At 42.9% G+C, this 26,945-nt stretch overlaps 2 protein-coding genes across 9 annotated transcripts in view; one reads left to right on the forward strand and one right to left on the reverse strand.

Annotated features, from left to right (window-relative positions):
• MYOM1 (myomesin 1) overlaps positions 1-23,767 on the reverse strand; it is a 177,513-nt gene extending 153,746 nt beyond the window's left edge. For 3 of the 5 annotated variants that reach the window (XR_013408196.1, XM_015121625.3, XM_015121623.3), the window contains exons 1-2: positions 22,742-23,767; positions 2,552-2,661 (exon numbers count right to left, since the gene is read on the reverse strand). Coding sequence is in view for 2 of the 5 variants with exons in the window: in XM_015121625.3 (XP_014977111.3) it covers positions 2,552-2,661; positions 22,742-22,744 (113 nt within the window). In the remaining 3 variants the exon portion in view is untranslated. Of the gene's footprint in view, positions 1-2,551; positions 2,662-6,012; positions 6,165-22,741 lie in introns of those variants that run through there. The other 2 variants (XM_077974888.1, XM_077974885.1) reach the window with 1 other exon arrangement.
• Positions 23,768-24,009: 242 nt separating this feature from the next.
• The window catches only part of MYL12A (myosin light chain 12A), a 29,966-nt gene continuing 27,030 nt past the window's right edge, over positions 24,010-26,945 (forward strand). For 2 of the 4 annotated variants that reach the window (XM_077974540.1, XM_015121628.3), the window contains exon 1: positions 24,074-24,185. The gene's annotated coding sequence lies outside the window, so the exon portion shown is untranslated. 4 annotated transcript variants of the gene reach the window in all.

The raw sequence follows: 26,945 nt of genomic DNA on the forward strand, positions 1-26,945 counted from the left end.
ATGTCCCAAGGCCATGGAAAGTTGACTGTGGTTATGCTGATTCACACCCTCCTCCTACCACGCCCTTCCCTGCCCTGCTCTGGTTAATGAAGAATGGTCTGCATGCTGTGTTATGGCTGAGGACAAAGAACAGGTCAGGCAGCCAAGGCTGGTTAATCTTTTTGCTTTCCTGTGTCTGTCAGGAATTGGGTTGACTTAGACTGAAATATTGCCCTTTCATCATTCACCAGTGATTGTCAGTAAATGTTGTGTTTGAATTTCCAGAAATACGACACAATTTCAAAATCTTGCACTTTGAGAAGACAGATGGCCCCATCAGTATTTTCACGTAATGGCATTAGCAACTAGAACTAGAATCAAACTACTGGAGAATCAAAATTCCATTTCATGAATCTATTCATTTGTAACCCTAATGCATGCATTATGTGGGATTTGCTGAAGACCTAAGGAATGTCGTGTTCCATTCATTCGCCAGCATGAAGGGTGCACTGGATGGAGAGTAGAAGTGCTGCAGTAAACCAGGCACTGGGATTGAGGACAGAATGTGGACTGTCGCTATGACAAAGGGAGAATGCATTCAGACAGAGCTCACTATGTCCTCTTCTGCTTCATACCTTCCAATGGCTCCTCACTGCCTGTTCTTCCCCAGGTGGCCTCCTCAGCATGGCATGAGAGCATCTTCACCCTATGAGCCTCCGTAATTCTCCAGCTCCGCCCCTCTCCATTCCCCTGCCTGCCTCCTGAGTTTCAACCACAGGTAATTCCTTGCAAGCCCTCAAACTCCAGGACCCCAGTGCCCCGGTTCCCTCACACCTGTTGCTCCTCTCAGCCCTGCCAGCACACGCACACTTCCTCACTACCTTCACCCCGCTCCTTCAACACCCTGTGCCATCTCCTTCCGGGAGACTTCCCTACTTCCACTAGGATGGGAATTTTGTCTTGTAGTATTTACGTGTTTACGTTTCTGTCTCTGCACAGTGATAGTCACTGGTAGGAGTGGGATCTCTATGGCTAGGTGCTCCCAGTACCTAGCAAAGCTCCTGACCCACAACAGGCCTTTAATAAAGAATTGCTGAATGAGGAAAACTGGGAAATGTGGCATAGGACAACTCCTCAGGACATAGGGACTCCTTAGAGATGGGAAAAGCAAGGGCTAGGAGTCAGTGTGGCCAGGGATCAGCTGTTCAGCTGTGGGGAGGCCAACTGCTGCAAGCCCCTCTTAACCTGCCTGTGAGGCTCAGGAGCTGGTGGGTAGATTCTGGGAGTGGGACAAACCCCTAAGCCAGAAAACTGCCTGCACCTATAGTCCAGGCCAGGGAGCTGGAGGTGAGTATTAGAAAGCAAGACCCCAAAGCCCATTTTCTAACATTTTTTTGTCTCTACCTGTTTTTCTGTCTATTCATAAATAGATATTTGGAATTATAATGACTTCCAAATGATGAGATGCTTTCTTTCTTTCTTTTTTTTTTTTTTTAACTTTCTTGTTTGTATTTTTTTACTTGATTTTAAGATATAATTAGCATCAAGAACTGTGAAGGTATATACATACAACGGAATATTATTCAGCCTTAAAAAGGAATGAAATCCTGACACACACTACAACATGGATAAACTCTGAAGACATTATGCAAAGTCAAACAAGCCAGTCACACAAGGACAAATAGTGTATCATTCCACTTATATGAGGTACCTAGAGTAGTTGAGTATATAGAGAAAGTAGAACAGTGGTTGCCAGGGGCTAGGGAAAGGGGGTAATGAGGAGTATCGCTTAATGGGTAGAGTTTCAACATGGAATGATTAAAAAGCTCTAGAGCAATGTGAGCTGGGTGCGGTGGCTCACACCTGTAATCCCAGCACTTTGGGAGACCAAGGCGGGCGAATCACAAGGTCAGGAGTTCAAGACCAGCCTGGCCAACATGGTGAAACCCGGTTTTTACTAAAAATACAAAAAAATTATCTGGGCGTGGTGGCAGACGCCTGTAATCCCAGCTACTCGGGAGGCTGAGGCAGGAGAATCGCTTGAACCCAGCATGCGGAGATTGCAGTGAGCCGAGATCGAGCCACTGCACTCTAGCCCAAGGGGCTGTGTGAGACTCCATCTCAAAAAATAAATTAATTAATTTTTAAAAAGCTCTAGAGATGTGTAATGGTGATAGTTATACAACATTGTAAATGTACTTACTGCCACTGAACTGTATCCCTAAAATGGCTAAAATGGTAAATTTAATGTTATGTATATTTTACCACAATTCTTTAAAACAAGAACCCAGGAGTCAGAGATTTTACTCTACGTGCAAGCTAAAAAGTGAGCCTGCTACAGTTTCATGGGTGTTAACAGAAGACACAAGACAAAGAGCTTTACTCCTGACAGCAAGAGCAGTGACTGAGTGTCAGCATATTCTTCACTGGTTTGCCAGTCCCCAATCCCCATGTTCCCACAGGACAACGTGATAAAGACCAGGTGACACCTGCAGTCACGGTGGGCTGCATTACAGAAGAAAAATCTTGACTTTAGAGCACCTGACTGTTTCATCATGAGCATTCAGCTTACCTGCCCTTTGCCGCAGAGGGAGCTATTCTTGTTACACGGGATAGTAAGCGTGTCTGCCTTTTGCTCTGGCTGGAGATACTTCCTCTGTCTTCACAGGCTGCAGAAACAGGCTGGAACAAAGGAGAGCCAGAGTTTCGCTTGAAACATGTGCTGAAACACAAGAGACCCGTGGAGAATTGTCTCCCAGCAATGACTGTGTGTTATTTTTACAAAAACAATATGTTTCTTTTTTCCTTTAAAAGAAAGAACCAGAATCTGAGTCTCCAGTTTCAATTCATTTCGAATTTCCTTTTAACAGTTTATAAGTTTATAGCAATAAAACTGACACACCATAAATTAATCCATTTTAAGAGTAAAGTTTAGTGAGGTTTAGTCAATTTTTACATTGTGCAACCATCACCAAAGTCTGGTTTTTTTTTTGTTTTTTTTTTTTTATAGGTTAACTTTTCTTTTCTTTTTTTTTTTTAATTAATTTATTATTATTATACTTTAAGTTCTAGGGTACATGTGCATAACGTGCAGGTTTGTTACATATGTATACTTGTGCCATGTTGGTGTGCTGCACCCATCAACTCGTCATTTACATCAGGTATAACTCCCAATGCAATCCCTCCCCCCTCCCCCCTCCCCATGACAGGCCCCGGTGTGTGATGTTCCCCTTCCTGAGTCCAAGTGATCTCATTGTTCAATTCCCACCTATGAGTGCAAAATCCGGTTTTAAAACACAACTATCACCAAAATCCAGTTTTAAAACACTTCCATCACCCAGAAAGGTTTCCTCAGGCTTGTCTGCAGTGAATCCTGGGCCCCACGCATGCCCGAGGCCACCACTGACCTCTGTCTCAACAGTTCAGCTTTTTCTAGAAATTTCACACAAATGGAATCCTACCATATGTAGTCTTTTGTGTCTGGTTTCTTGGCAAGATGTTTTTGAGTTTCGTCTGTGGTGGTGTGTGATTTGGCAGGTTGTTTCTTTTTATTGCTAAGAAGTGTTTCATTGAAAGATAGACTACATTGTGTTTTTCCATTCATCAACTAACGGACATTTGCATTATGCCTGGTTTGAGGCTATTATGAATAATGCTAACTTAAATCTTAAAACTTAAAATCTATTTTTCCTTATTTAACCGAATGAAACACCAAAGCACTGACCAGGATGGGCATGGTGGTTCATGCCTGTAATCCCAGCACTTTGGGAGGCCAAGGTAGGCTAATTGCTTGAGCTTAGGAGTTTAAGACCAGCCTGGGCAACATGGCAAAACTCCATCTCTACAAGAAATACAAAAAATTAGCTGTGTGTGATTGCATGTGCCTGTAGTCCCAGCTACTTAAGAGGCTGAGGCAAGACAATTGCTTGAGCCCAGGAGGTCGAGGCTGCAGTGAGCTATGATCATGCCACTGTCCTCCAGCCTGGGCGACAGAGTGAGACAAAACAAAAAAAAAGCAAAACAAAAACTAAAGTATAGAGAAATTCAGTTATTTGCTCTAGAACACACAACTAAAAAGTATTAGAGCTAGGATTCAAATTCAGATAATTCAGATCCAGAGTTAATATGCTTAACAGTGTGCAACATTTCCTCATAAATAAAAACAAAGCATTTCTGATGAAATTCTACTTCTACAATTTCTAAAATAATGTAGATACCATTTTTTCATGTGAGACAGGTCTACATTTCCAAGTATAAATGTGATTATATTCTGTTTTCCTCTTTCTCTCTCATTCCCCAACAGTCTCTTTTCTTCCCTCAGTCCACACTGAAGCAGAAATGAAAATGCAAGAACAAAACAAAACCACCCTTCAGACTTTGCAGTCTCACATACGAGCTTGCAGAGCTAGCGTTTCCTATCTTGCTCACTAGATAACACTAAGCTTTAAAGGAAGAGGAAAAAGGCAGAGTACACTAGAATGGGTAAGCCAGGATTGATAGAAGGGATAGGTGGTCCTCAACCTGGAAGGAAAAGGACATTTGGTGGAAAGAACAGGGGAGCAGAGAGAAAGAGGATAATTTATTTTTTTAAATGGCCTTTTAAACTTGGAGACGCTATGCTAAGTGAAATAAGCCAGACACAAAGAACAGATACTGCATGATCCCACTTATATGAGGTACCTGCGATAGTCGAATTTATAGAGAGGAAGTGGAGTAATAGCAACCAGGGTCTGAGGTGGCAGGGTGGGAGGAATTAGGAGTTAATGTTTAATGGGTATGAAGTTTCAGCTGGGGATGATGAAAAAGTTCTGGAGATGGGTAGTGGTGATGGATGCAAAACAATGTGAATGTACTTAATGCCAGAGAAACTGTATACTTACAAATGGTTAAAGCGGTAAATTTTATGCTATACATACTTCATCACAGTTTTTAAAAATGAACTCTTGCTAGTTCATCACTGCTCAGCACAGACAGCCCATCATTCAGCAGTCCTGGACACTGATAACCTCACCCTCCACAACAGAGATGTTGGAGGAGGAGATAAGGGCACCCACGAGGATTCAACCCTTTCAGCTAGGAACAGTTGCTGTCTCTCTATGAGGGGCAGTAATGGAGACACCAGTATCACACTTGGTTCTCACCAATGTCCTACCCTGTCCACAGTTGTCCTTTCAATAACAATGAATGAATGTGTTGTATTGCTCTGCTATAATTTGTTACCTGGTCTCTAAGTGTTGAGCACCTGGAAATTTCCAGTCATTCACCAGGACTAGAAGCTGGAAGCAGGCACTTGGAGCATCTTTAGTTCAATCCAGCTCTTTTATCACCTCTCTGTGACTTCTTTTGAGAGGGCTTTCAGCCTCTCTGGCTCTTGTTTATTCATAGATCCCCTAATAGAGTGGGATTGGAAGAGTGGTTTTCCTTCCTGGCTGTACATTCGTATCACCTGAGGAGCTTTTAAACCGTACTCAGGCCTAGGCCATATTCTAGGACTATTAACTCCATATTTCTGGCATGAGACATGAACATCAGTGATTTTTGAAAGCTCCGAAATGATTCTAACATGCAACCCAAGAGAAAAAAAAATAACTTCTTAGGTCTCTTTCAGTTCGAAAAGGATGAAAGCCTGAATTAAAAAGAAAGCTATAAATATTTTGTACAAATAGAAGTATTCCTTTTTAACTACCTCCTTGGGAAGTATTTGCCCAGAAGGTACTATGAATTGGAGGGTATGTTTTATGAGATTGCTATTTGGAATAATTAGGCTAATGTATAATGCCATCAACCAAATATGAATGTACTCTTTCCTCATTGTCCCATCAATATTGGAATGGTTAATTTTAGTTTATTTTAGCAAGTTTAACAGAAGTGAGATGTGGCCGGGTGCGGTGGCTCACACCTGTAATCCCAGCACTTTGGGAGGTCAAGGCAGGTGGATCACCTGAGGTCGAGAGTTCAAGATCAGCCTGATCAACATGGAGAAAACCTGTCTCCATTAAAAGTACAAAATTAGCCAGGCATGGTGGCACATACCTGTAATCCCAGCTACTCAGGACGCTGAGGCAGGAGAATGGAGAATCAACCCAGGCGGAGGTTGTGGTGAGCCGAGATTGCACCATTGCACTCCATCCTGGGCAACAAGAGTGAAACTCCGTCTCAAAAAAAAAAAAAAAAAAAAAAAAAGTGAGATGTATCTCATAGCTATTCTCAAATGCGTTTAAAAAATTGTGAGGCTGACCATGTCCTTAAATGTTATCCCACTATTTGGCTTCCCTCTTGTGTGAGGTATCTTTTTCCTGAGATCATTATTAATCTGTTAATGTGATAATAAAATAGCTATCATTATTGAGACCTATTGTGTGCTAGATACTATACCAGAGCTTTACAGGTATTATTTTATATATTTGTTACAAAATTTCTTCAAGGCAGTTATTATTCCCAAGTTAAAATGAAAATGAGGCAGGAGAACAGGGTCTGGAGGCAGGGAACCTAAGGCCGAATTCATGCTGACTTCCTAGAACTCAATCACAAAGAAAACCCCAACTTTCCATGCCCAGGTAAGAAAAGGACCAGAGGCTAATCCCTTTGCAACCTCCCATTTTCTGAGTGGCAGATGAAAAATTGAAAGTGCCTCTGATTTGTCCCCTCTGGGAGACAATCAGGCTGGTTGCCGGCCAAGTTTTCATTTGCATAGTACTATAACTTTGTAACTTCATTTCAGCCTCTGATTGGTCACTTTCTGCAACCAATCAGACCTTTGCATAGGGTGTAACTTTGTAACTTTGCTTCAGACTCTGATTGGCCCCCTCCTGCAATCAATCAGACTGATTCCAGGCCAGTACTTCCTTTACATAGGGGGTACACCTGTACACCAAGTAACCAATGGGAAACCTCTAGAGAGTATTTAAACCCCAGAAAATTCTGTAACTTGCCTCTTGAGTTGCTTGCTTGGGCTGCTCCCACCATATGGAGTATACTTTCATTTTCAATAAATCTCTGCTTTTGTTGCTTCATTCTTTCCTTGCTTTGTGCATTTTGTCCAATTCTTTGTTCACAATGCCAAGAACTTGGACACCTTCCACCAGTACAAAAAACCTAAGGCTCAGAGAGGTTAGGCAAGTACCCCAAAGTGACACGGCTACTAAATAATAGAGCTGGGATTTGAATCCAGTTCCAGCTGTCTCTCAAGCACCATTCTCTTTGCTAGACAGAAAAGCACTCAATGCCTGCACTACTCATACCCCTTCCTGAGGAAAGCTGCCCTACTGATGTTTAGAACCAGGTGACCCTACTTTTTGATCCTAGGTGATGGGTCATTTCAGATCCAAAGGTAACAGTGAATGGCCTGGGCCAAAAAGGCGAGCCAAGCCAATCACACTCCTCCCGTGAGAACTTGAATTTGAAAAGACTGAGTGTCAATACACTTAATAGAAGGAACGAAAGTCAAAGAGGCTGAATCAAGGTATGCCACGGGTGTATTTGGAATCAGATGAGCCACGGCATGCTGAAATTATGAGGGACTGCAAATTAAAGTTAGCGGAGAAAGATAGGTGGTAGGGGGCAAACAAAACAGATGGGCTTAAAGAAGCAGAGGTGCAATTGGAGAACAAACATTTGGCCCATGACACCCTTGAGAGAAAACCTGAAGAGCCAAGCCTTCAAGTTACCTCTGTTTTCAGCAGTAATCCAGTCATGTGTATTCCTAAAATATGCATCCTTTTTTTGTTGTTTTTTTTTTTAGATGGAATTTCGCTCTTGTTGCCCAGGCTGGAGTGCAATGGCACAATCTCGGCTCACTGCAACCTCTGCCTCCTGGGTTCAAGCGATTCTCCTGCCTCAGCCTCCCCAGTAGCAGGGACTACAGGAGTGTGCCACCACGCCCAGCTAATTTTTGTATTTTTAGTAGAGACGGGGTTTCACCATGTTGGCCAGATGGTCTCGATCTCTTGACCTCACGATCCACTAGCCTCGGCCTCCGAAAGTGCTGGGATTACAGGCATGAACCACTGGACTGTCCCTGTTCTTTGCAATCAAATAAACCAAAATAAAATATTCTTTCTATTAAATGTTTGCTAGTGTGGATATTAAGCTTTTACTTGTCATTTATCACAAAAAGTTTCCATTTCAGTTCTTTCCTTGCTTTTTTTCATTACATTTTGGCTTTTTAAAAGTAGAACCTGGCCAGGAGCAGCGACTCACATCTGTAATCCCAGCACTTTGGGAGGCCAAGGCGGGAGGATCACCTGAGGTCAGGAGTTCGAGACCAGCCTGGCCAATATGGCGAAACCTCGTCTCAACTAAAAATACAAAAATTAGCTGGGGGTTGTGGCACGCTCCTGTAATTCCAGCTGCTTGAGAGGCTGAGGCACAAGAATTGCTTGAATCTTGGAGGCGGAGCTTGCAGTGAGCCGAGATGGCGCCACTGTACTCCAGCCTGGGCAACAGAGTGAGACTCCATCTCGGGGAAAAAACAAAAACAAAAAACAAAGTAGAACCATCCATCATATAATCAATAACCACTTCACCAGTCAAAAACTTACATTCATGCAAACGATAGTAACAGAAAGCAGATCAGTGGTTGTGTGGGTCTGGGGGAGGGAACAGGTGGGAAGAGTTGGGAGCAATGGGACACAGTGGAGCCTGAGAGCACTCTGGGGTGATGGGTGTGTTATTATCTTGATTGTGATGATGGTTTCACAAGTGTATACATATATTAAAGTTTGTCACTGGGTACAGTTTAAATATGTGTAGTTTATTGTGTTCTAATAATACCTTAGTTAAAGCCATTTTTAAAAATATTTATTCTTCTTCCCAATAAGGACACTTACACAATTCTATTCAACGTATTATGCTTTATGTTCTATGCTTACCTATAATTCACCTGCAATTAATTGTGATATATGCTATGTGAAATTAATTATATGTTTATATTTTTCAGTTTTAATAATCTATTTTCCAGCTGTATTTCATAAATAATATCTGTCACCATTGGAAAATCATGTGGTGAGCACTGTAGTTTTAAATTTATTTCTATTAATATTTTTCATTCCTTGGCCAATTTTCCTGTTTTTAAACATAGCATCATCTGATCTGGAGGTTTGAAATTTTGTTACTTTGTAGTGTTTTAAAGTCATGCTAAGGCATGGACCCTAATGAGCATTTTATAATGGAAAGGGCATAAAATAGAAAGAATTACTGTAAGAACTAGTATAGATATATTAAAGATTTTATGCATTGTTCTCCCCTGCCTTGGACAATAGTTTATATTGTGCCTTTATAGCTAAACAAGATCTGTCTATGGCTAATCTGGCCACTTCTATTACCTACGTACCACAAAAATGTCTTTCTGGACCTAGCGGACCATACGGAAGTTTGGTAACAACATTCATCTGGTAGAGTTTCAACACAGGATTACTTCTGTCATTTATCCACTTGCTAAAACTCCCTTACTTTTTCTACTACTTTTGTTCCAAAGTTCTTAAAGTTTATAGATTTAACTGAGGTTTTACTAAGCACACATGACTTGGCTAGCACTCTGCAAGGTACTGAGAGTACAAACAGAGTAAGTGACTCTTGGGAAGCATGTCCCCTTACCCCCTTACTATCAGGGCTTACCCTTCTTCCTCAAGCAAATAATGAACTGTGTAGCACATGGCAGGACACTGAAGAATAGACCCTGGTAAAGCCCCGCACACTCTGCGAGGTAATGCAAAAAGAGGGGTTATGTGTTCAGTGCTGACAAGTCATATGAAGGGAAACTGTCCACAGATTCATCTACCGTTCCTTCTCCAGAGGAAAGAAGAACTCAGTCAAAAGTCATAATACATCTACAGGTGGCTGGGAAAGTAGAGGCACTGATTTCCGTGGAATTGGGCCTTGCTGGAAATTCTGCAAGAGACCACAGAGACACTTTTTCTGGGAAGAACAACAACAACAAAGTCAACATTCCAAGTAAATATTCCCACTCCAAATGATTAACACAGTCATTCTTATCAATAGTTACTATGTTTCACCGATTAATATAGCATAGAGGCTGAAAGGTCAGGCTTTGAAGTTATAACAGACATGTGTCATATTCCTGCCTTTTCCTCTTACCCAGAATCTGATCCCGGACAGGTCACTGACCTCGCTAAGCTTCAGCTCACTCATCTGTAAAATGGAGGTGACAGTCATTACCTTGCAGCTAATGTTAATGAGAGATAATGTGAATGAAACACTTTGCAGAGAGCTTGGCTCATAGGACGTGCTCAATAAAGAAGAAGAATATAATGTTTATTATCATTGTTAAAAGTATACATTGAAAAATTTCTACTTAGCTAATGTAAAAGTAATATGTGTTTACAAGCCAGTTTGGGAAGCAAGTCAAACATACATGAAACAGCAGAGGAAAATCCCAAATTATGTAACATTGTTCACTGTACTAGGATGTTCAGCATGACATTCCTGTTATTTTAGAATTGTGGGAGATGTCCCAAAAGCTGGAAACGTTCATTGTCAGAACATCTATTCAGGACATGCTACAAGATTGTGGAATTAATTTTGTGACCCCCTAGTTAGTTATCCACCTCAGGAATTATAGGAGGTAAGAAGATCAATCTTTAGACCCAAGAGATTCTAGGGAGACCAGCATCCAGAGTCGTTCAGGGAGAGTTGCCAGTGTGCCACACCCAGTCCACACACAGTAAGGAGTGGGCGGCGCTTCTCGCAGCATTTTGAAGCTATTGCTGCCCCACCTTCAGCCTGCATGGTTGCTACAGGAAAGCACGCTGCCAGCCTAATTATTGTCCCATTGTAGACACTCCCTTTTTTCTGGCAGCTTTTACCATTTCCCTTTTACCCTGCATGTTCTGCAGCTTCATTGTGATAGAACTTACTATAGATTTTATATATTTTATTTTTTCTGCTTGATATTCAAAGTACACTCTCCATGTGAATGAAAAATTTTGACTGTCTTTCAGTTTCAGAAAACTCTGTCAGTATCTCTTTTAATTTTTTTTTTTTTTTTTTAAGAGACGGGGGTGTCATGCTGGGTTGCCCAGGCTGGTCTCAAGCTCCTGGCCTCAAGCAATTCTCCCTCCTCAGCCTCCCAAAGTGCTGGGATTACAGGTGTAAGCCACTGTGCCTGGCCCGACATATTTTTAATATTGTTTTTCCATCATTCTCACTTTATCTTGTTCTGGCTTTCCTATCCACAAATATATACCATGTCATCTCAATACATCCTCCATGATTCCTGATAGCACTTCTACATTTTTTTTCTTTTTGTCTCTTTTTACTGTGTTTCGGTTAAGGCCTCAGTACTGTCTTCTAATCCACTACCTCAAAATGTCCCAAATGATAATTATCATTTCCTACCATTACCACACTCTGCCTTCCAAACTATTTCTCCTCCTTACTTCAGTCAGTGGCCTTACCATCTGTCAGAAATCCTGAGCTTCTCCTAGACTTACCCTCTGCTGATCCTCCATACTATTACTAGAGTGATTTTTAAATAATATGATTCTGAACATACTAATCCCATACTTACGACGTATCAGTGGCATCCTACTGACCTTTAGAAACATGGCTTAGAAGTCACTCAGGACACGGTCCCGCTTCCCCTGTTGGCCTCATGATTCTACATTTTCCCTTTGTATTCTGCCTTCCAGCGATTCATTCATTCAAATATGCACCTTTATACACTGAGTGCCTATAATGTGGCAACTACTTTTCTGGGCCTTGGGATACTTTAGTAAACAAATCATGCCAAAATATCTTCTTCATAGAACTTAGTAGGGGAGATAGATAGTAAACAAAATCAGTAAAGTGTCTGGTGTGTTGGAAGTAATAAGTACAACGGAAAAAATAAGCCGAGAGAGGGGAACGCTGCGGGTGGAAGCTGGGTGATGGAGACTTAAATGGAATGACCAGAGAAGGCTTTACTGAGATGGTGATATCTGCTTGAAGATGCGAAAGAGTTGAGGGCATGAGTAGTGAAGAATCTGAAGAAAGAGCATTGAAATCAGGAATACCCAATGCAAAGGTCTTGAGGTGGAAAGTTACCTGACTAGTTCAAGAAGCATTCAGGATGTCAATATAGCTGAGCAGACTGGGAGGGCAGGAAGTAGGAGATGAGGGTGGGGAAGTTCCCAGAACCTGAGTTACTGGGCCTTGCGGGCCATGGTAAAGCGTTGGGCTTTTACTCTAAGTGAAGTAAGACACTTCACTCAGTGTAGTGACATAAGTAGAGGTAGTAGGACACTTCACCATGGAGGGTGTCAGGAAGAACAATGATGTGCTCTAGTTTTAAAGGATTACTCCGTCTGCTATGTGGAGAACAGACTACAGGAAGAAAAGGAAGAAAAGTACTTAGACCTCTTTAGGAGGCTATAACAAAAATCCAGGCTTGAGATGAAAATGACTTGCACTGGGATAGTAGCAGTAGAAGTGGCGAGACTTAAACAAATTCTGGACGTATTTTGAAGGACTTCGCTAATAGGCTTGTGCTAATTATGGTTTTAGGCCATGGAGATACTTCTATAAACGAAGAAAACAGAAAACCCTACCAGAATTGACTGAAAGGTTGAGTGAGGGGCAGGAAAGTAAAAGAGGTGGCAAAGGTGAGTCAAAGGTTTTCGGCCTGAGCAACTTAAAGGATGAAGAAGACAAACAGGACGAGCAGGTTTTGGAGGTAAAATTAAATCAGTTTCGGAGTGTGAAGGTTTGGATGCCCAACAGACATCCTCATGGAGCTGTCAAGTGAGAGGTTAGATATGTGAGTCTGGAGTGGAGGTCAGAGGTCTTGGCTGGAGATACACACTTGGTGATCGGTGTATAAGTGGTATTTAAAGCTATGAGAGTGGATGAGGTAAGCTCAGAAGGACGGTTGACAGAAAAGAGAAGAGATCCAAGAACTGAATCCTGGGCTACTCCGTGTGATTAGCGAAATTAGGAGGAATTGGCAAAGAAGATTGAAGAGTAACCACAAATGAAGGCTGAAACCAGGACAGTGTGGCATCCTGGAAGCCAGAGAAGAAGGTATTTCAAACGTGAGGGAGTGATCACCTTTTCTAATACTATTTGAGAAGTGACAATTGACTATGAGGATGTAGAAGTCACTGGTGACTTTGATGAGCATACATTTGATGGAGTGGTCAGAAAAAAAAGATTTCTTATAGCAGATTCAAGAGGGAATTGCTCAGAAAAGGATCACTGAGGAAGAAAAAAGTAAAAACTAAACTAAAGAGAGAATTGGGTTTGTACACCCATGTTCATAGCAGCAGTACTCACAATAGCTAAAATGTAGAAGCAACCCAAGTGTCCGTCAACAAATGAACAGATAAGGAAAATGTGGTGTATACATACCATGGAATATCATTCAGCCTTAAAAACGAAAGACATGGCCGGGTGCGGTGGCTCATGCCTGTAATCCCAGCACTGTGGGAGGCCAAGGCGGGCAGATCACGAGGTCAGGAGATTGAGACCATCCTGGCTAACAAGGTGAAACCCAGTCTCTACTAAAAATACAAAAAATTAGCCGGGAGTGGTGGCGGGCACCTATAGTCCCAGCTACTCGGGAGGCTGAGGCAGGAGAATGGTGTGAACCCAGGAGGCAGAGCTTGCAGTGAGCCGAGATCACACCACTGCACTCCAGCCTGGGCAACAGAGCAAGACTCTGTATCAAAAAAAAAAAAAAAAAAAGGAAAGACATTCTGACACGTTACATCGATGAACCTCAATAACATGCTAAATGAAATAAGCCAGTCACAAAAAGACAAATAACTCTACAATTCCATAACTTATATGAAATACTTAAGAGTGGTCAGAATTCTAGACAGAAAGTAGAATGGTGGTTACTAGGGGGAAGGGAGGAATGGGGAGTTATTGTTTATTGATCATAGAATTTCAGTTTTACAAAATGCAAGGAGTTATGGAGCTGGATGGTGGTGATGCACAACATTACAAATATATTTAATCCACTAAGCTTTTAGTCCCCAACCTTTTTGGCAACAGGGATCTGTTTAGGGGAAGATGGTATTTCCAGGGACTGAGGCAGTGGTGGCAGTGGGGGGCAGGGAGGCAACGATTTCAGAATAATTCAACTCATTACATTTATAGTGCACCTTATTTCTATTATTATTACAATGTAATATATCAAGAAATACATATACAACTCACCATAATGTAGAATCAGTGGGAGCCTGAGCTTGCTTTCCTGCAACTAGATGGTCCCATCTTGGGGGTTATGGGAGACAGTGATAGATTATCAGGCATTAGATTCTCATAACGAGCACACAACCTAGATCCCTCACATGCACAGTTCACAATAGGGCTCATGCTCCTGAGAGAATCTAAAGCCACTGCTGATCTGACAGCAGGCGGAGCTCACACAGTAATGCGAGCGATGGGGAGCAGCTGTAAATACAGACAAAGCTCACTCCCTGGGTCCTGGGGGAGGTGGGAGGCAGGGGGCTGCACTAAGCTATACAATAAACAAGGTTAAGATGGGAAATGTCATGTCATGTACATTTTACTAAATTGGTGGGGGGTGGGGGTGGGCATTGAGAACCAGTGAATACAGGTGACTCATTTAAAGAGCTTTCTATAAGGGAGCAAGAAAATAGGACAATAGCTGAAGAGAGTTTTTGTTGTTGTTTATGATATGGTAGATTCATTTTCTATTGCTGCTGTAACAAATTACCACACATTTAGTGGCTTAAAACAACACAACTTAGTCATCTTACAATCTTGTAGGTTGGAAGTCCAATGTGGGTCTCACCAGACTAAAATTAAGCTGTCAGGGAGACTGTGTTCCTTTCCAGAGGCTCTAGGGGAGAATCAGTTTCCTTGCCTGTTTCAGCTTCTAGAGGCTTCCTGCATTTCCTGGCTCCCGACCCCTTCTTCCATCTTTAAGGCCAGCAACATTGTATCTCTTTGACCCTTCTTCCACAGTCACATCTGTCTCTAACAGTCTTCTTCTGCTTGCCTCTTCTTCCTCCCGCTTATTTTAAGACCTCTTGTGGCCACACTGGGTATACCCAGATAATACAGGATAATCTCTGTATTTTAAGGTCAGTTCATTAGCAACCTCATTCCATCTTCTCCCTTGATTCTCCTTTGCTGTGTGACCTAACACAATCACAGGTTCTGGGATTTAGGACAGGGATATCTTTTGGGGGTCCTTAGTCTGCTTACTACATATGGGGTACATTACAGCATTCATGTCGGACACTCCAATAGAGAGAGAGAACTTGATGATGCAGGAGAGGGCAGAATTGCTGGTGTGGCCAGAGCGAGAAAACAGAAGAGCTGGCTTTCTGTAGGAGCAAGGGGAGTTCCTCTCTAGTTAACAGGAGAGGAGGGGGAGGACAATGCATGAAGACAGATGATGGCCAGTGAGTAAATGTGGTGGGGACTTGTGAGAGCCATTATCTTCTCAGTGACTTAGAAGCAAGGTCGTCAATTGAGAGTGAGGATAGAATAGAATGTGTTAGAGGTGTGAAGAGACAAAAGTTATAAAACTGACATCAAATAGACAAGAGCATGGGCCGGGTATGGTGGCTCATACCTGTAATCTCAACACTTTTGAGGCCAAGGCAGGCAGATAGCTTGAGCTCAGGAGATCAAGACCAAACCTGAGCAACGTGGAGAAATCCTGTCTCTACAAATAATACAAAAATTAGCCAGGTGTGGTGGTGCACACCTGCAGTCCTAGCTCCTCAGGAAGCTGAGGTGGGAGGACCGATTGACCCTTAGGAAGCCAAGGCTGCAGTAAGCCATGATGGTACCGCTGCACTCTGGCCTGGGTGACAAAACAACACCTTGTCTCAAAAAAAAAAAAAAAAAAAGAGAGAGGAGCATGAAAAGACTAGAGAAATGTGGGCATCGAGGGCCCACTTGAAGTCTGTGGTCATTAATTTAAAGTGCAATCACTTAGCTTGTTTTCTACACTCAAGTGGACAAAGGATTCATATACTAATTAGTCAGGGTAGTAAATTTCTCCGTAAGAAATTTACATGGGTTATCGCACTTTATCCTCACAACCACTGAATGAAGTGGGCACTATTATTATGCCCTTTTTCAGATAAGGACACTAAAAGATTGGCTAAAGTAAGCATCAACTACAATTTTTGTTTTAGGTATTAGTTTTATTAGGGGATTCAAAAATAATATTTGTGTCATAAGATTAATTTAGTAAACGTAATTTGATCACTACATTCATTCATTAACCAACTATTATAGTATCACTATTTTAGGCTATATACTTCAAAACAGCTTAGATATCAGGAATCTTTGTCTTTTAAGAGTTGAAACAGCATTTCTCCAGTTAACTATCAGAGCCAGTGATATGGTTTGGCTGTGTCCCCACCCAAATCTCATCTTGAATTCCCACATGTTGTGGGAGCGATCCGGTGGGAGGTAATTGATTCATGGGGGCAGGTCTTTCCTGTGCTGTTCTCGTGATAGTGAATAAGTGTGATGAGATCTGATAGTTTTAAAAAGGAGAGTTTCCCTGAACAAGTTTTTATTCTTTTGTCTGCCACCACGTGAGACATACCTTTCATCTTCTGCCATAGTTGTGAGGCCTCCCCAGTCACATGGAACTGTAAGTCCATTAAACCTCTTTTTTTTTTAAATTGCCCAGTCTCAGATATGTCTTTATACAGCAAATTGGTACCAATAAAGTGGGGCGCTGCTGAAAAGATATCCAAAAATGTAGAAGTAACTTTGTAACTGGGTAACACACAGAGGCTGGAACAGTTTGGAGGGCTCAGGAGAGGAAAATGTGGAAAAGTTTGGAACTCCTAGAGACTAGTTGAATGGCTTTGCCCAAAATGCTAATACTGATAGCAACAATGAAATCCAGGTTGAGATGGTCTCAGATGGAGATGAGGAACTTGTTGGGAACTGGAGTAAAGGTGACTCTTGCTATGTTTCAACAAAGAGACTGGTGACATTTTGCCCCTGCCATAGAGATTTGTGGAAGTTTGAACTTGAGAGAGATGATTTAGGGTATCTGGCAGAAGAAATTTCTAAGCAGCAAAGAATTCAGGAGATGACCTGGATGTTGTTAAAGGCCTTCAGTTTTGAAGTAGAGCATAAAAGTCAGAAAATTTGCAGCCTGAAAATGCAATAGAAAAGAAAATCCCCTTTTCTGAGACAAATTTAAGCTGGCTGCAGAAATGTGCATAAGTAACGAGGAGGTGAATGTTAATCCCCAAGACAATGGGGTAAATGTTTCCAGGGCATCTCAGAGGTCTTCATGGCAGACCCTCCCATCACAGGACTGGAGGCCCAGGAGGAAAAAGTAGTTTCATGGGCCAGGTCCAGGGTCCCTATGCTGCACGCAGCCTAGGGACTTGGCGCTCTGCATCCCAGCTGCTCCAGCCATGGCTGAAAGGGGCCAAGGTACAGCTCAGGCCATGGCTTCAAAGGATGCTAGACCCGAGCCTTGGCAGCTTCCACATGGTGTTGAGCCTGCAGTGCACAGAAGTCAAAAATTGGGGTTTGGGAAACTCCACCTAGATTTCAGAGGATGTATGGAAACACCTGGATGCCCAAGCAGAAGTTTGCTGCAGGGGTGGGGCTCTCATGGAGAACCTCTGCTAGGGCAGTGCAGAAGGGAAATGTGGGGTGGGAGACCCAAAACAGACTCCCTACTGGGGCACCACTCAGTGGAGCTGTGAGAAGAGGGCCACTGTCCTCCAGACCCCAGAGTGATGGATCCACGGACAGCTTGCACTGTGTGCCTGGAAAGTCACAGACACTCAATGTCAGCCGGTGAAAGCAGCCAGGAGGGAGGCTGTACCCTGCAAAGCCACAGGAGCGGAGCCGCCCAAGACCATGGGAACCCACCTCTTACATCAGCGTGACCTGGATATGAGACATGGAGTTAAAGGAGATCATTTTGGAGCTTTAAGATTTGACTGCCCTGCTGGATTTTGGACTTGCATGGAGCCTGTAGCCCCTTTGTTTTGGCCAATTTGTCCCATTTGGAATGGCTATTATTTACCCAACACCTGTACCCTCACTGTATCTAGGAAGTAACTAACTTGCTTTTACTTTTACAGGCTCATAGGTGCAAGGGACTTGCCTTGACTCAGATGAGATTTTGGACTGTGGACTTCTGAGTTAATGCTGAAATAAGACTTTGGGGGGCTGTTGGGAAGACATGATTGGTTTTGAAATGTGAAGACATAAGATTTGGGAGGGGCCGGGGTGGAATGATATGGTTTGGCTCTGTGTCCCCACCCAAATCTCATCTTAAATTCCCATGTGTTGTGGGAGGGACCCAGTGGGAGGTAATTGAATCATGGGGACAATTATTTCCCATACTATTCTCATGATAGTTAATAAGTCTCATGAGATCTGATGGTTTTAAAAAGGAGAGTTTCCCTGCACAAGCTCTTCTCATCTGCCATCATGTGATATGTGACTTTCATCTTCCACAATGATTGTGAGGCCTCCTCAGCCACATGGAACAGTTAAGTCCATTAAACCTCTTTCTTTGTAAATTGCCCAGTCTCAGGTATGTCTCTCTCTTTTTTTTTTTTTTTTTTTTCCTGAGACGGAGTCTTGCTCTATAGCCCAGGCTTGAAGGCAGTGGCATGATCGCAGCTCACTGTGACCTCCCCCTCACAGGTTCAAGCGATTCTCCAACCTCAGCCTCCCCAGTAGCTGGAATTACAGGTGTGCACCACCATGCCCAGCTAATTTTTGTATTTTTAGTAGAGATGGGGGTTTCACCATGTTGGCCAGGCTGGTCTCAAACTCCTGAGCTCAAGTGATCCGCCCACCTTGGCCTCCCAAAGTGCTGGGATTACAGGTATGAGCCTCTGCGCCCGACCTCGGGTCTGAAAACAGACTAATACAGCCAGATAATTTATTATCTATATAATCCTTATTTCTTTTTTTGTTTGCTTTATTCATGTTCTCTGTTCTTACATCTCATTTAGTATTTTAATTTTTCTAAGCATGTATCTATTTAACTTATTTTTTCAAATTTTCTAGTATGGAAGTAATAAGTATCCCCAAATACCCTTAATCCAATTTCACATAATTTTTTATCCCATTTATCATCCCCGACTTTAATGATAATTTTGATTAAAGTTTTTTAAAAAGCAGTTCTTTATATATGTAGAATCTTCTATATCTTTGTAATATATTGTTTGTAGTTTTGGTGCTCTAAAATTAATTATACAGATTTATGTAAATACTTACTCATTTAAAAGAAAGGAGCTCCTCCTACTGGTGTCCTGAATTAATGGATTAGTGTTAATTGTTACATCATACATATTTCATGTATGAGGAATTAAAATTCCATTTATGTAGGCAAAACCAGAATGTAAGCCATGTCTCTTAACATTCAATAGTTTCTTACATGCAATAAAAATTGCAAGTGATGCGTATAAAATCATTGACTTAGGTTGTAAATACCAAGATCCATTGTGCTATGCTTCCTTGCTGTTGTTTGGGTAACAAATTTTCCTACTTTGGACCAAAGAAGAAAGCACAGTATAGTACAATAAAATATGGGCTTTGGATTGGACCACTTACGAGCTATGTGCACTTGAACAATTGACCAGTTACCATGTATTTACTGGCACCTGTGGATATTTGGCATTGTATTAGGAGTTAGAGATATGTGTATAAATATCCACATATTTACCGTTTTCCTTTCTATTCTTCCCCTGGACAATCAGAGACATGAGTTATAATCCAGGTTCTTTCATTGCCTTTTGGGAAACCTGTGCAGATCATTCAAGTATTTGAGCTTGTGTCCCAATCAATGATATGGAGGTAATAATATCTATCTCACAGGGTTGCTGTAAGAATTAAATACTAGAAATGTTTATACAGAATACCTAGCACATAATAGGCACATATAATAATAACTGTTCGTTCCATTTTTTTCTCCCTTTAGATCTGACGTGGGGAAAAAAAACGACGACAGCTTACTCTGAGGCAGGAGCAATGGATAGTGTCCTTGTAGAAATTATAGTACTCCCAAAATAATTGATTACTATAAATATTGAGTTTCCAAATCATTAGTGCTGGGTTTTCTCAACCTAAGCACTATTGACATTTTGGGCTGAATAATGCTCTGTTGTCGAGGGCTGTCCTGTGCATAGTAGGACGTTTAGCAGCATCCCTGGCTGCTCCCCACTAGATGCAGTAGCTGTCCCAATTGTGAAGAGCAAGACTGTCCAGACATCACCAAATGTTCCTTCAGGGCAAAACCCAAGCACCACTCCTCCACCATTGAGAACTACTGCAATAGTGGATCATAAGCTCACATTTAGTGGGCCTTGAGAGGTATTTTTAAAATTAAGTGACATAGAATTTGCTATAGACTGAATTGTGTGTCCCCTCCCTGCCAAATTCATATGTTGAAGGCCTAAACCCCAATGTGACTATATCTGGAAATATAATTAAAATATAATTAAGGTTAAATGAGGTTGTAACGGTTGGCCCTAATTCCATTAACACTGAAGCCTCATAAGAAGAGGAAGAGATCCCAGCCATTTGGGAGGCACAGGCGGGTAGATCACTTGAGGTCAGGAGTTCGAGACCAGCCTGGCCAACATGGTAAAACTCTGTCTCTACCAAAAGTACAAAAAAAAAAAAAAAGAAAAAGAAAGGCCAGGTGTGGTGTCTCATGCCTGTAAACCCAGCACTTCGGGAGGCTGAGGCAGGTAGATTACCTGAGGTCAGGAGTTGGCAACCAGCCTGGCCAACATGGTGAAACCCTGTCTCTACTAAAATACAAAAAAAAAAAAAAATTTAGCCAGGCGTGGTGGCACATGCCTATAATCCCAGCTACTCGGGAGGCTGAGGCACAAGAATTACTCGAACCTAGGAGGCAGAGGTTGCAGTGGGCCGAGATTGAGGCACTGCACTCCAGCCTGCGCAACAGAGTGAGACTCCATCTCAAAAAAATAAGTGAATAAAAGTAAAAAAATAAAAATACAAAAAAAAAAAGAATTTAGAAAAGTTTAAAAAAAAAAAAAAAAAAAAAAGAAGAGCAAGAGAGCGAGATCTCTCTGCCACATGGGAACACAGGAAGAAGGCGACTGATTATCTGCAAGTCAGGATGGGGCCTTCAATCGAATTGGCCAGCACTTTGATCTTGGACTTTCCGGCCTGCAGAAGTATGAGAAATAAATTTCTGTTGTTTAAGCCACCCAATGTATAGTATTTTGTATGGCAGCTAAAGCAGACTAGTAACAGAATTGAAAAGAACAGAATAGAAAATTTTGAAAAACATTATAGGTAGTCAAGTATTTCTTAGTGAAATAAATTTCTTACTCTGAGTATTGGTCAAAAGATTGAGGGAGGATGGCTTGAGCCTGGGAGATGGAGGCTGCAGCGAGCTGTGATCAAGCCACGGCACTCCAGCCTGGGCAACAGAGCAAGACTCTGTTTCACTCTATTTGGAGCAGAATTCAAGTCTCCAAACTTTTAGTAAAAACGTGAGAAGGAGATTATCACGCGGAGGTAAAGATCTCCCATAGGGTCCAAAAGGGTAGATATATCAGAAAGATTCAGAGGCCTTTGATGGTGGGTCCAGTCATCAAAACTGAACATCAAAACACTAGGTGGACATTTGAAGAACATTTTAACGAGATGTTATTTTTCCACATTGGTTGACTAACCATTTCTAAATCCATAGTTGTGGAATGAATAAATGAATGAACGCAGACTACACAATTCCTGTTCATCTTCAATTAGCCAGGCTCTCTGATCACCTCCAGACAATCAGGCGTGCTGCTCCCTCTGCCTGGCATGTCTCTCTCCTTTTCTTTCCCCACTGAATTAATTCTAGAATCAGCTCTTTAACATCCCCTGGGGGACACCTTCCACTAGTTCCCAGACAAGTTTATTCTTCGTTTGTGCTCCTTCAATAGGCCCTAACTAACTGTACCCTAATTATTATATCTGTTCCACCCTTGTTCCCTGATACCCCGCTAACTCCGCATTCTTTCTATTCCCCCCGCCCCCATCCCCAAGGTAGCAACAACTATGTTCTGTTCCAGAAAACATAAGCCACAGCCCCCACCACAGTGCTTGGCAAGGCGGTTGCCACTTAATACCTGCTGACTGAGTGGCAGGAAGACAAGGCAATTACCTGACTCAAATAGGTGGGAACTGAACAATGAGATCACTTGGACTCGGGAAGGGGAACATCACACACCGGGGCCTATCACGGGGAGGGGGGAGTGGGGAGGGATTGCATTGGGAGTTATACCTGATGTAAATGACGAGTTGATGGGTGCAGCACACCAACATGGCACAAGTATACATATGTAACAAACCTGCACGTTATGCACATGTACCCTAGAACTTAAAGTATAATAAAAAAAAATAAAATAAAAATAAAAAAATAAAAAATAAATTAAAAAAAAAAAAAAGAGAAGCAAAAGAATGCTGCCTTCAAGCTGAGGGGAAGACTGAATTGTCCGTTTCCTTCCGCTCTAGTGTCCTCAGGAGAGGACGTTGGCGGAGCTGGTGCTCTCGCGGTGGCAGGCCACCACCCTGTGGAGGTGTCATGCACTGCAAGTGCTCGCAAGCTCCAGGAACAAACGCAGCCGCGCAGTTGTCTGGGGTTTGCCCCGTCGCTGCCAGCCCTCTCGCTGAGTCCCCGCCCTTGCTGATAGGAGCCCACTTGGGACCCCCGTTACGTGGATGGCTTCCCAGGACCTGCCCTTAAAGACTCTGATTTAGTGCGTTGGAAATGACGCAATTATTTTTATTTTTAATTGGTACCCCAAGTAATTCTTACCATCAAGGAAGTCTGGGAAACAGATCACGTTTGTTTCAATCACCTGTGGAACTGGAGCGATTTTTTTTTTCCCCCGGTGACTTCATCACGAAGTTAACTTTGGAATATGCTAGTGGTTAATACACGGAATGTTCCCGAGATCCCTCAAGAAAGAAGCTACGAATACTTAGAAGATACTATTCCGCAGCGTTTACAGTTAACACTGTCCGTTCCAGAAGGATTCGAGTGACGGCCTGCTTTGAAGGCGAAGACCACAGGGCAACCCAAGCTTCAGAAGGGTTCTGGCCACGGGAGCCACACTGGTCGCTGTCCCCTAGTGCTGGGATGACGGCTCGAGTGTTAGAGGATGCCACTCACTCCTCTGGTAGATGAGGTCAGAGAGCTGAGGGGACCAGAACAAGTCTTCCTTATCGGATTCCGGGCGGAAAAAGAGAAAGTCCTCCCGGAGTTTAATAAGAGTCATTGTTGCGAATTGTTCTAGGCAAGGAGAACTCAGGAGAAATAGGCCCAAGTTTTGATTTCTGTTTTCACCAAGCCGCGAGTCCTAATCGTAGCAAGAGGTGCAGGGGAGTCGCCTTCCTTCCCGCCTAGTGGGACCCAAGTCAGGCTGTCTTTGTTAGCCAGGGTCAAAGGGGCTCTGCCAGGGAAAAACGACGGCAAATGTTTTTCAAGAGGGAGGAAGTCTCCAGCCACATGTGACCTTATGAAATCCGTCTGGGCCAAAAAGATAGTGGACGCTTGGCTGAGGGCCCCAGGGACACAGGTTTCCTCCTGTAAGGAGGAGGCGGGACTCTTCATAAAATTACACTGCACACAGAGCTAGCATCAAGGTCCACTCCCGGGCTACACACAGCTCCGAGGCCCTAAGGCGGAGACCCAGACCCCGCGAGGGGCGTCAAGTGCAGGCACACTACGGCGGAGGCTGGAGCCCGGCCTCGGGGCGGGGCGAGGGCCAGTCACGTGTGTCCGCTGCCGTCTCCTCGATTTCCCTACAAGGACTTGGGCCGACGGGCCCCGCCCTTCGCCGTGCCCTGGAATGTGCGACCAAGCAAAGCCACAGCACGGACGCAACCATCTGCGGAAAAGATAGGGGGGAGGAAGACTTAACACTGCAACAAGAGGTACAAAAAAGACGGAAACTCAGTGAACAGGACCCAGCGAACCATGATATATTGCTTTATACTCTAGGTCGCCCACTTTAGGCTTCCTTCTCGTGCACTTGGTCAATACCGCGCTCGCTGACCACACTGGCGACTTCCCTCCATGTCGCCCCTCCGAGAAGTCTGGCCCACTCTGCGGGCCAAGAAAGGTGACCGGGCTTCCTTCCGGCTTGCTAAGCGGAGGCCGGAAGCGGTGGTTTTTAGCGGCTCTCTGGGTAGTAGGGTGGTGTAGTAGCGGCAGCGAGGGGCTCGCAGAGGTACTCGGATTCTCGTAGCTGTGCCGGGTGAGTGGCACTCGCGTTCGGGCGCGGGACACCCATCCCGGGGACCCGTCTCCGCGGGGCAGCTGGAGGGCGGCGGGGCTCCTGGCGCCGGGAGCGCACCTGGGCAGGTGTGCCACCCAGGTCCCCGGTTGTGGGATCCGAGGCCATGGCTGGGAGTGGCCCAGACCGAACTTCGCTCCGGTGCCCAAACTTGGAGCCCGGGAAATGCGGCTTCGCTCACTGGCGCCTTGATCTTGGACGACTGCCGGGCCCGCGAAACCCGACCCCTGCAGAGCTGATCCCGGGACTATTTTTGTTTCTAACGTCAACTTGCCCGATTCAAGTGGGTTTGCGCAAAAAACGTAGCCCATTGTCCCCCCGCTGCAGCTGTTGCAGCTGTGTGGCTACATTTAGTAGGAATAACCAACTCAAATTGGGAAGTTCTTCAACTCAGTACCCGCTTCTGTAATTAGAACTTTTTTTCTTTAAGCGATGAAATTTTGGACAAAGAGATCTGGAGTTTAGTTTGTGGCTCCAGGAAAAACTCCAAAATATAATGCCTTGTCCCATGTGGGGGGAAAGTTTGGGCTAATTCAATTCTCCATGGAAGTGTTTTCTTTTAAAGTAGTTTAGTAGGTATATGAATGTATCCATCAATTTCTTGAGAGACCTATGGATTTAGCAGAGATTTTAACTTAAGTGCAAAAAGTTTTATATCTAAAGGCGAATAAAGCGAATATTTCTTAAAATTATTGGTATTTGTTTTATGTTCTGGAAGGGCTCTGATAAACGGTCATCAGAAAAGCACTTTATTTTCAAAAGCGAGGCTTTACTGGCAAGTCAGCCCTAACAGCCAATTTTCTGTCCAGTGGTGAGAACTTTTGGGTGTGGCAGTCCTAGAGAAGGAATCCTACCTTCAACCGGAAGTTTGCATAAGAAATGAAAACTTGGTTTACTTGGAACTGAAGCACTAACTTGAAAATACACTTTTTAAAAATTGCGGTTAGCACCAGAAAATAAATTACACTTTTTTTTTTTAAGTGCATTGATTAAATGAGGCGGTGTATTTGTTCAGGGTTTAAAAAGCCGACCAAATGATAGGTGCTATCACACTACGCAGTGTTTTGTAAGATGGTAGTTTTTTCTTGAAGAATATCTGATATTTCTCAGAATATTATCAATCTGAGTGTTCGTTTTGTAGAAAAAGTTTCTAGGTTATTTTACATTTATTGCCAGTTTGTAAATGCTGGACTCTAGGGTTCTAACCAGAGCACTCTAATGTATATATTGGTATGGATTAATCCCATTTTATAAGTGAATATAGTTTCTAGAGATCTGAAAAATCTTCTCGTGTCCTTTGGTGTGTGGGGAAAGCCACTTTGAGAATCTGTTCTATTTCTGCCACCTATTAATCTAGTCTAACATTTTCTTTAATTGTGTTGTGTATCTCGTTATAGCCCATAATGATTCTGAGTTAAAACACAAAATAAAAAACAGATTCATTGCCACCAGCGTTCACCTCCCCTGACTTAAAAAAAGGTTATGCTCCTTTAGATTAATCTGTAAACTCAGTCTCCTGACTGCCCTTCATTCACTTTCTCATGCTTCTGAAATCCTCTTATATTTTGTAGAAGCATGTTCTTAACTCTCCTTGCTTTACAGTTTCATACAACATATACTCCTTCACACCAAAGATCTTTCATTTAATCCTTCAAAAATAAAGACTCAGGCCGGGTGCAGTGGCTCACGCCTGAAATCCCAGCACTTTGGGTGACTGAGGCGGGTGGATCACGAGGTCAGGAGTTCAAGACCAGCCTGGCCAAGGTGGGTGAAACCCCGTCTCTAACAAAAATACAAAAATTAGCCAGGCGTGGTGGGGGGCATCTGTAATCCCAGCTACTCCGGAGGCTGAGGCAGAGAATTGCTTGAACCCTGGAGGTAGAGGTTGAGATGTGCCATTGCACTCCAGCCTGGGCGACAGAGCGAGACTCCATCTCAAAAATAAATAAATAAACAAATATAAATAAATAAAGACTCGACTTTATGATTGAAGAGCTTTCGTAACTTGGAAACCTTGGGTCCTTACCTGGCGATCTTTGCATCCTAAATAACTACACTGACATGAAATCTTTTCAATTTATTTTACCCTAGCTTGCTTTTTGCAAAAAGCAATTTCAACTTTTTTAGATTAAGGAGTATACCCTAGTTTTCTAAACTTAGATGAGAGTTGTGCATTTGTTGAAGGCTTATTACATGAAGAGTGATACTCTCCATTGTTTGCGGGAAAGTAAAACGAACAGCAAACTAGAATAATAGCAAAGAGGACCCTGACAATATCAGAAATGATCTGCTCCTTGAGATCATAGCACTGTTCCTGATTTGACTCCCTCCACCATTGTTTATTCCCCCCACACTTTTAGTTTGGTAGGAAAAAAACCCCACAGTTTCTGTATTTTGGAACAGTGACTGAACTCCCTATCGCTGAAAGGTTTCTGGTGGAAAATAACTCAGAGATAAGAATCCAGCCTCCTCGAAAAATTAAAGGCCTAGGTAGTAACTTGCTCAACATTACACTATCAGTTTTTGGTAGAATTAACTACCTTAATTTGTTAGAATTGAGACTAACACCCAAATTCTTAATTCTAACTATGCCTTGTAGCTTCTAAATGATCCCACACTGGGTTTTTCAAGGTCTTCCTCCTCCCCAATCACTTAACTACTCAGAAACATCTTTTCTGAACTCACAACATTTAATTATTATGTACCATCCTACAAATTATT

The sequence above is a fragment of the Macaca mulatta genome, chromosome 18 (genome assembly GCF_049350105.2).
Source record: "Macaca mulatta isolate MMU2019108-1 chromosome 18, T2T-MMU8v2.0, whole genome shotgun sequence".
NCBI classification, from domain to species: Eukaryota; Metazoa; Chordata; class Mammalia; order Primates; family Cercopithecidae; genus Macaca; species Macaca mulatta.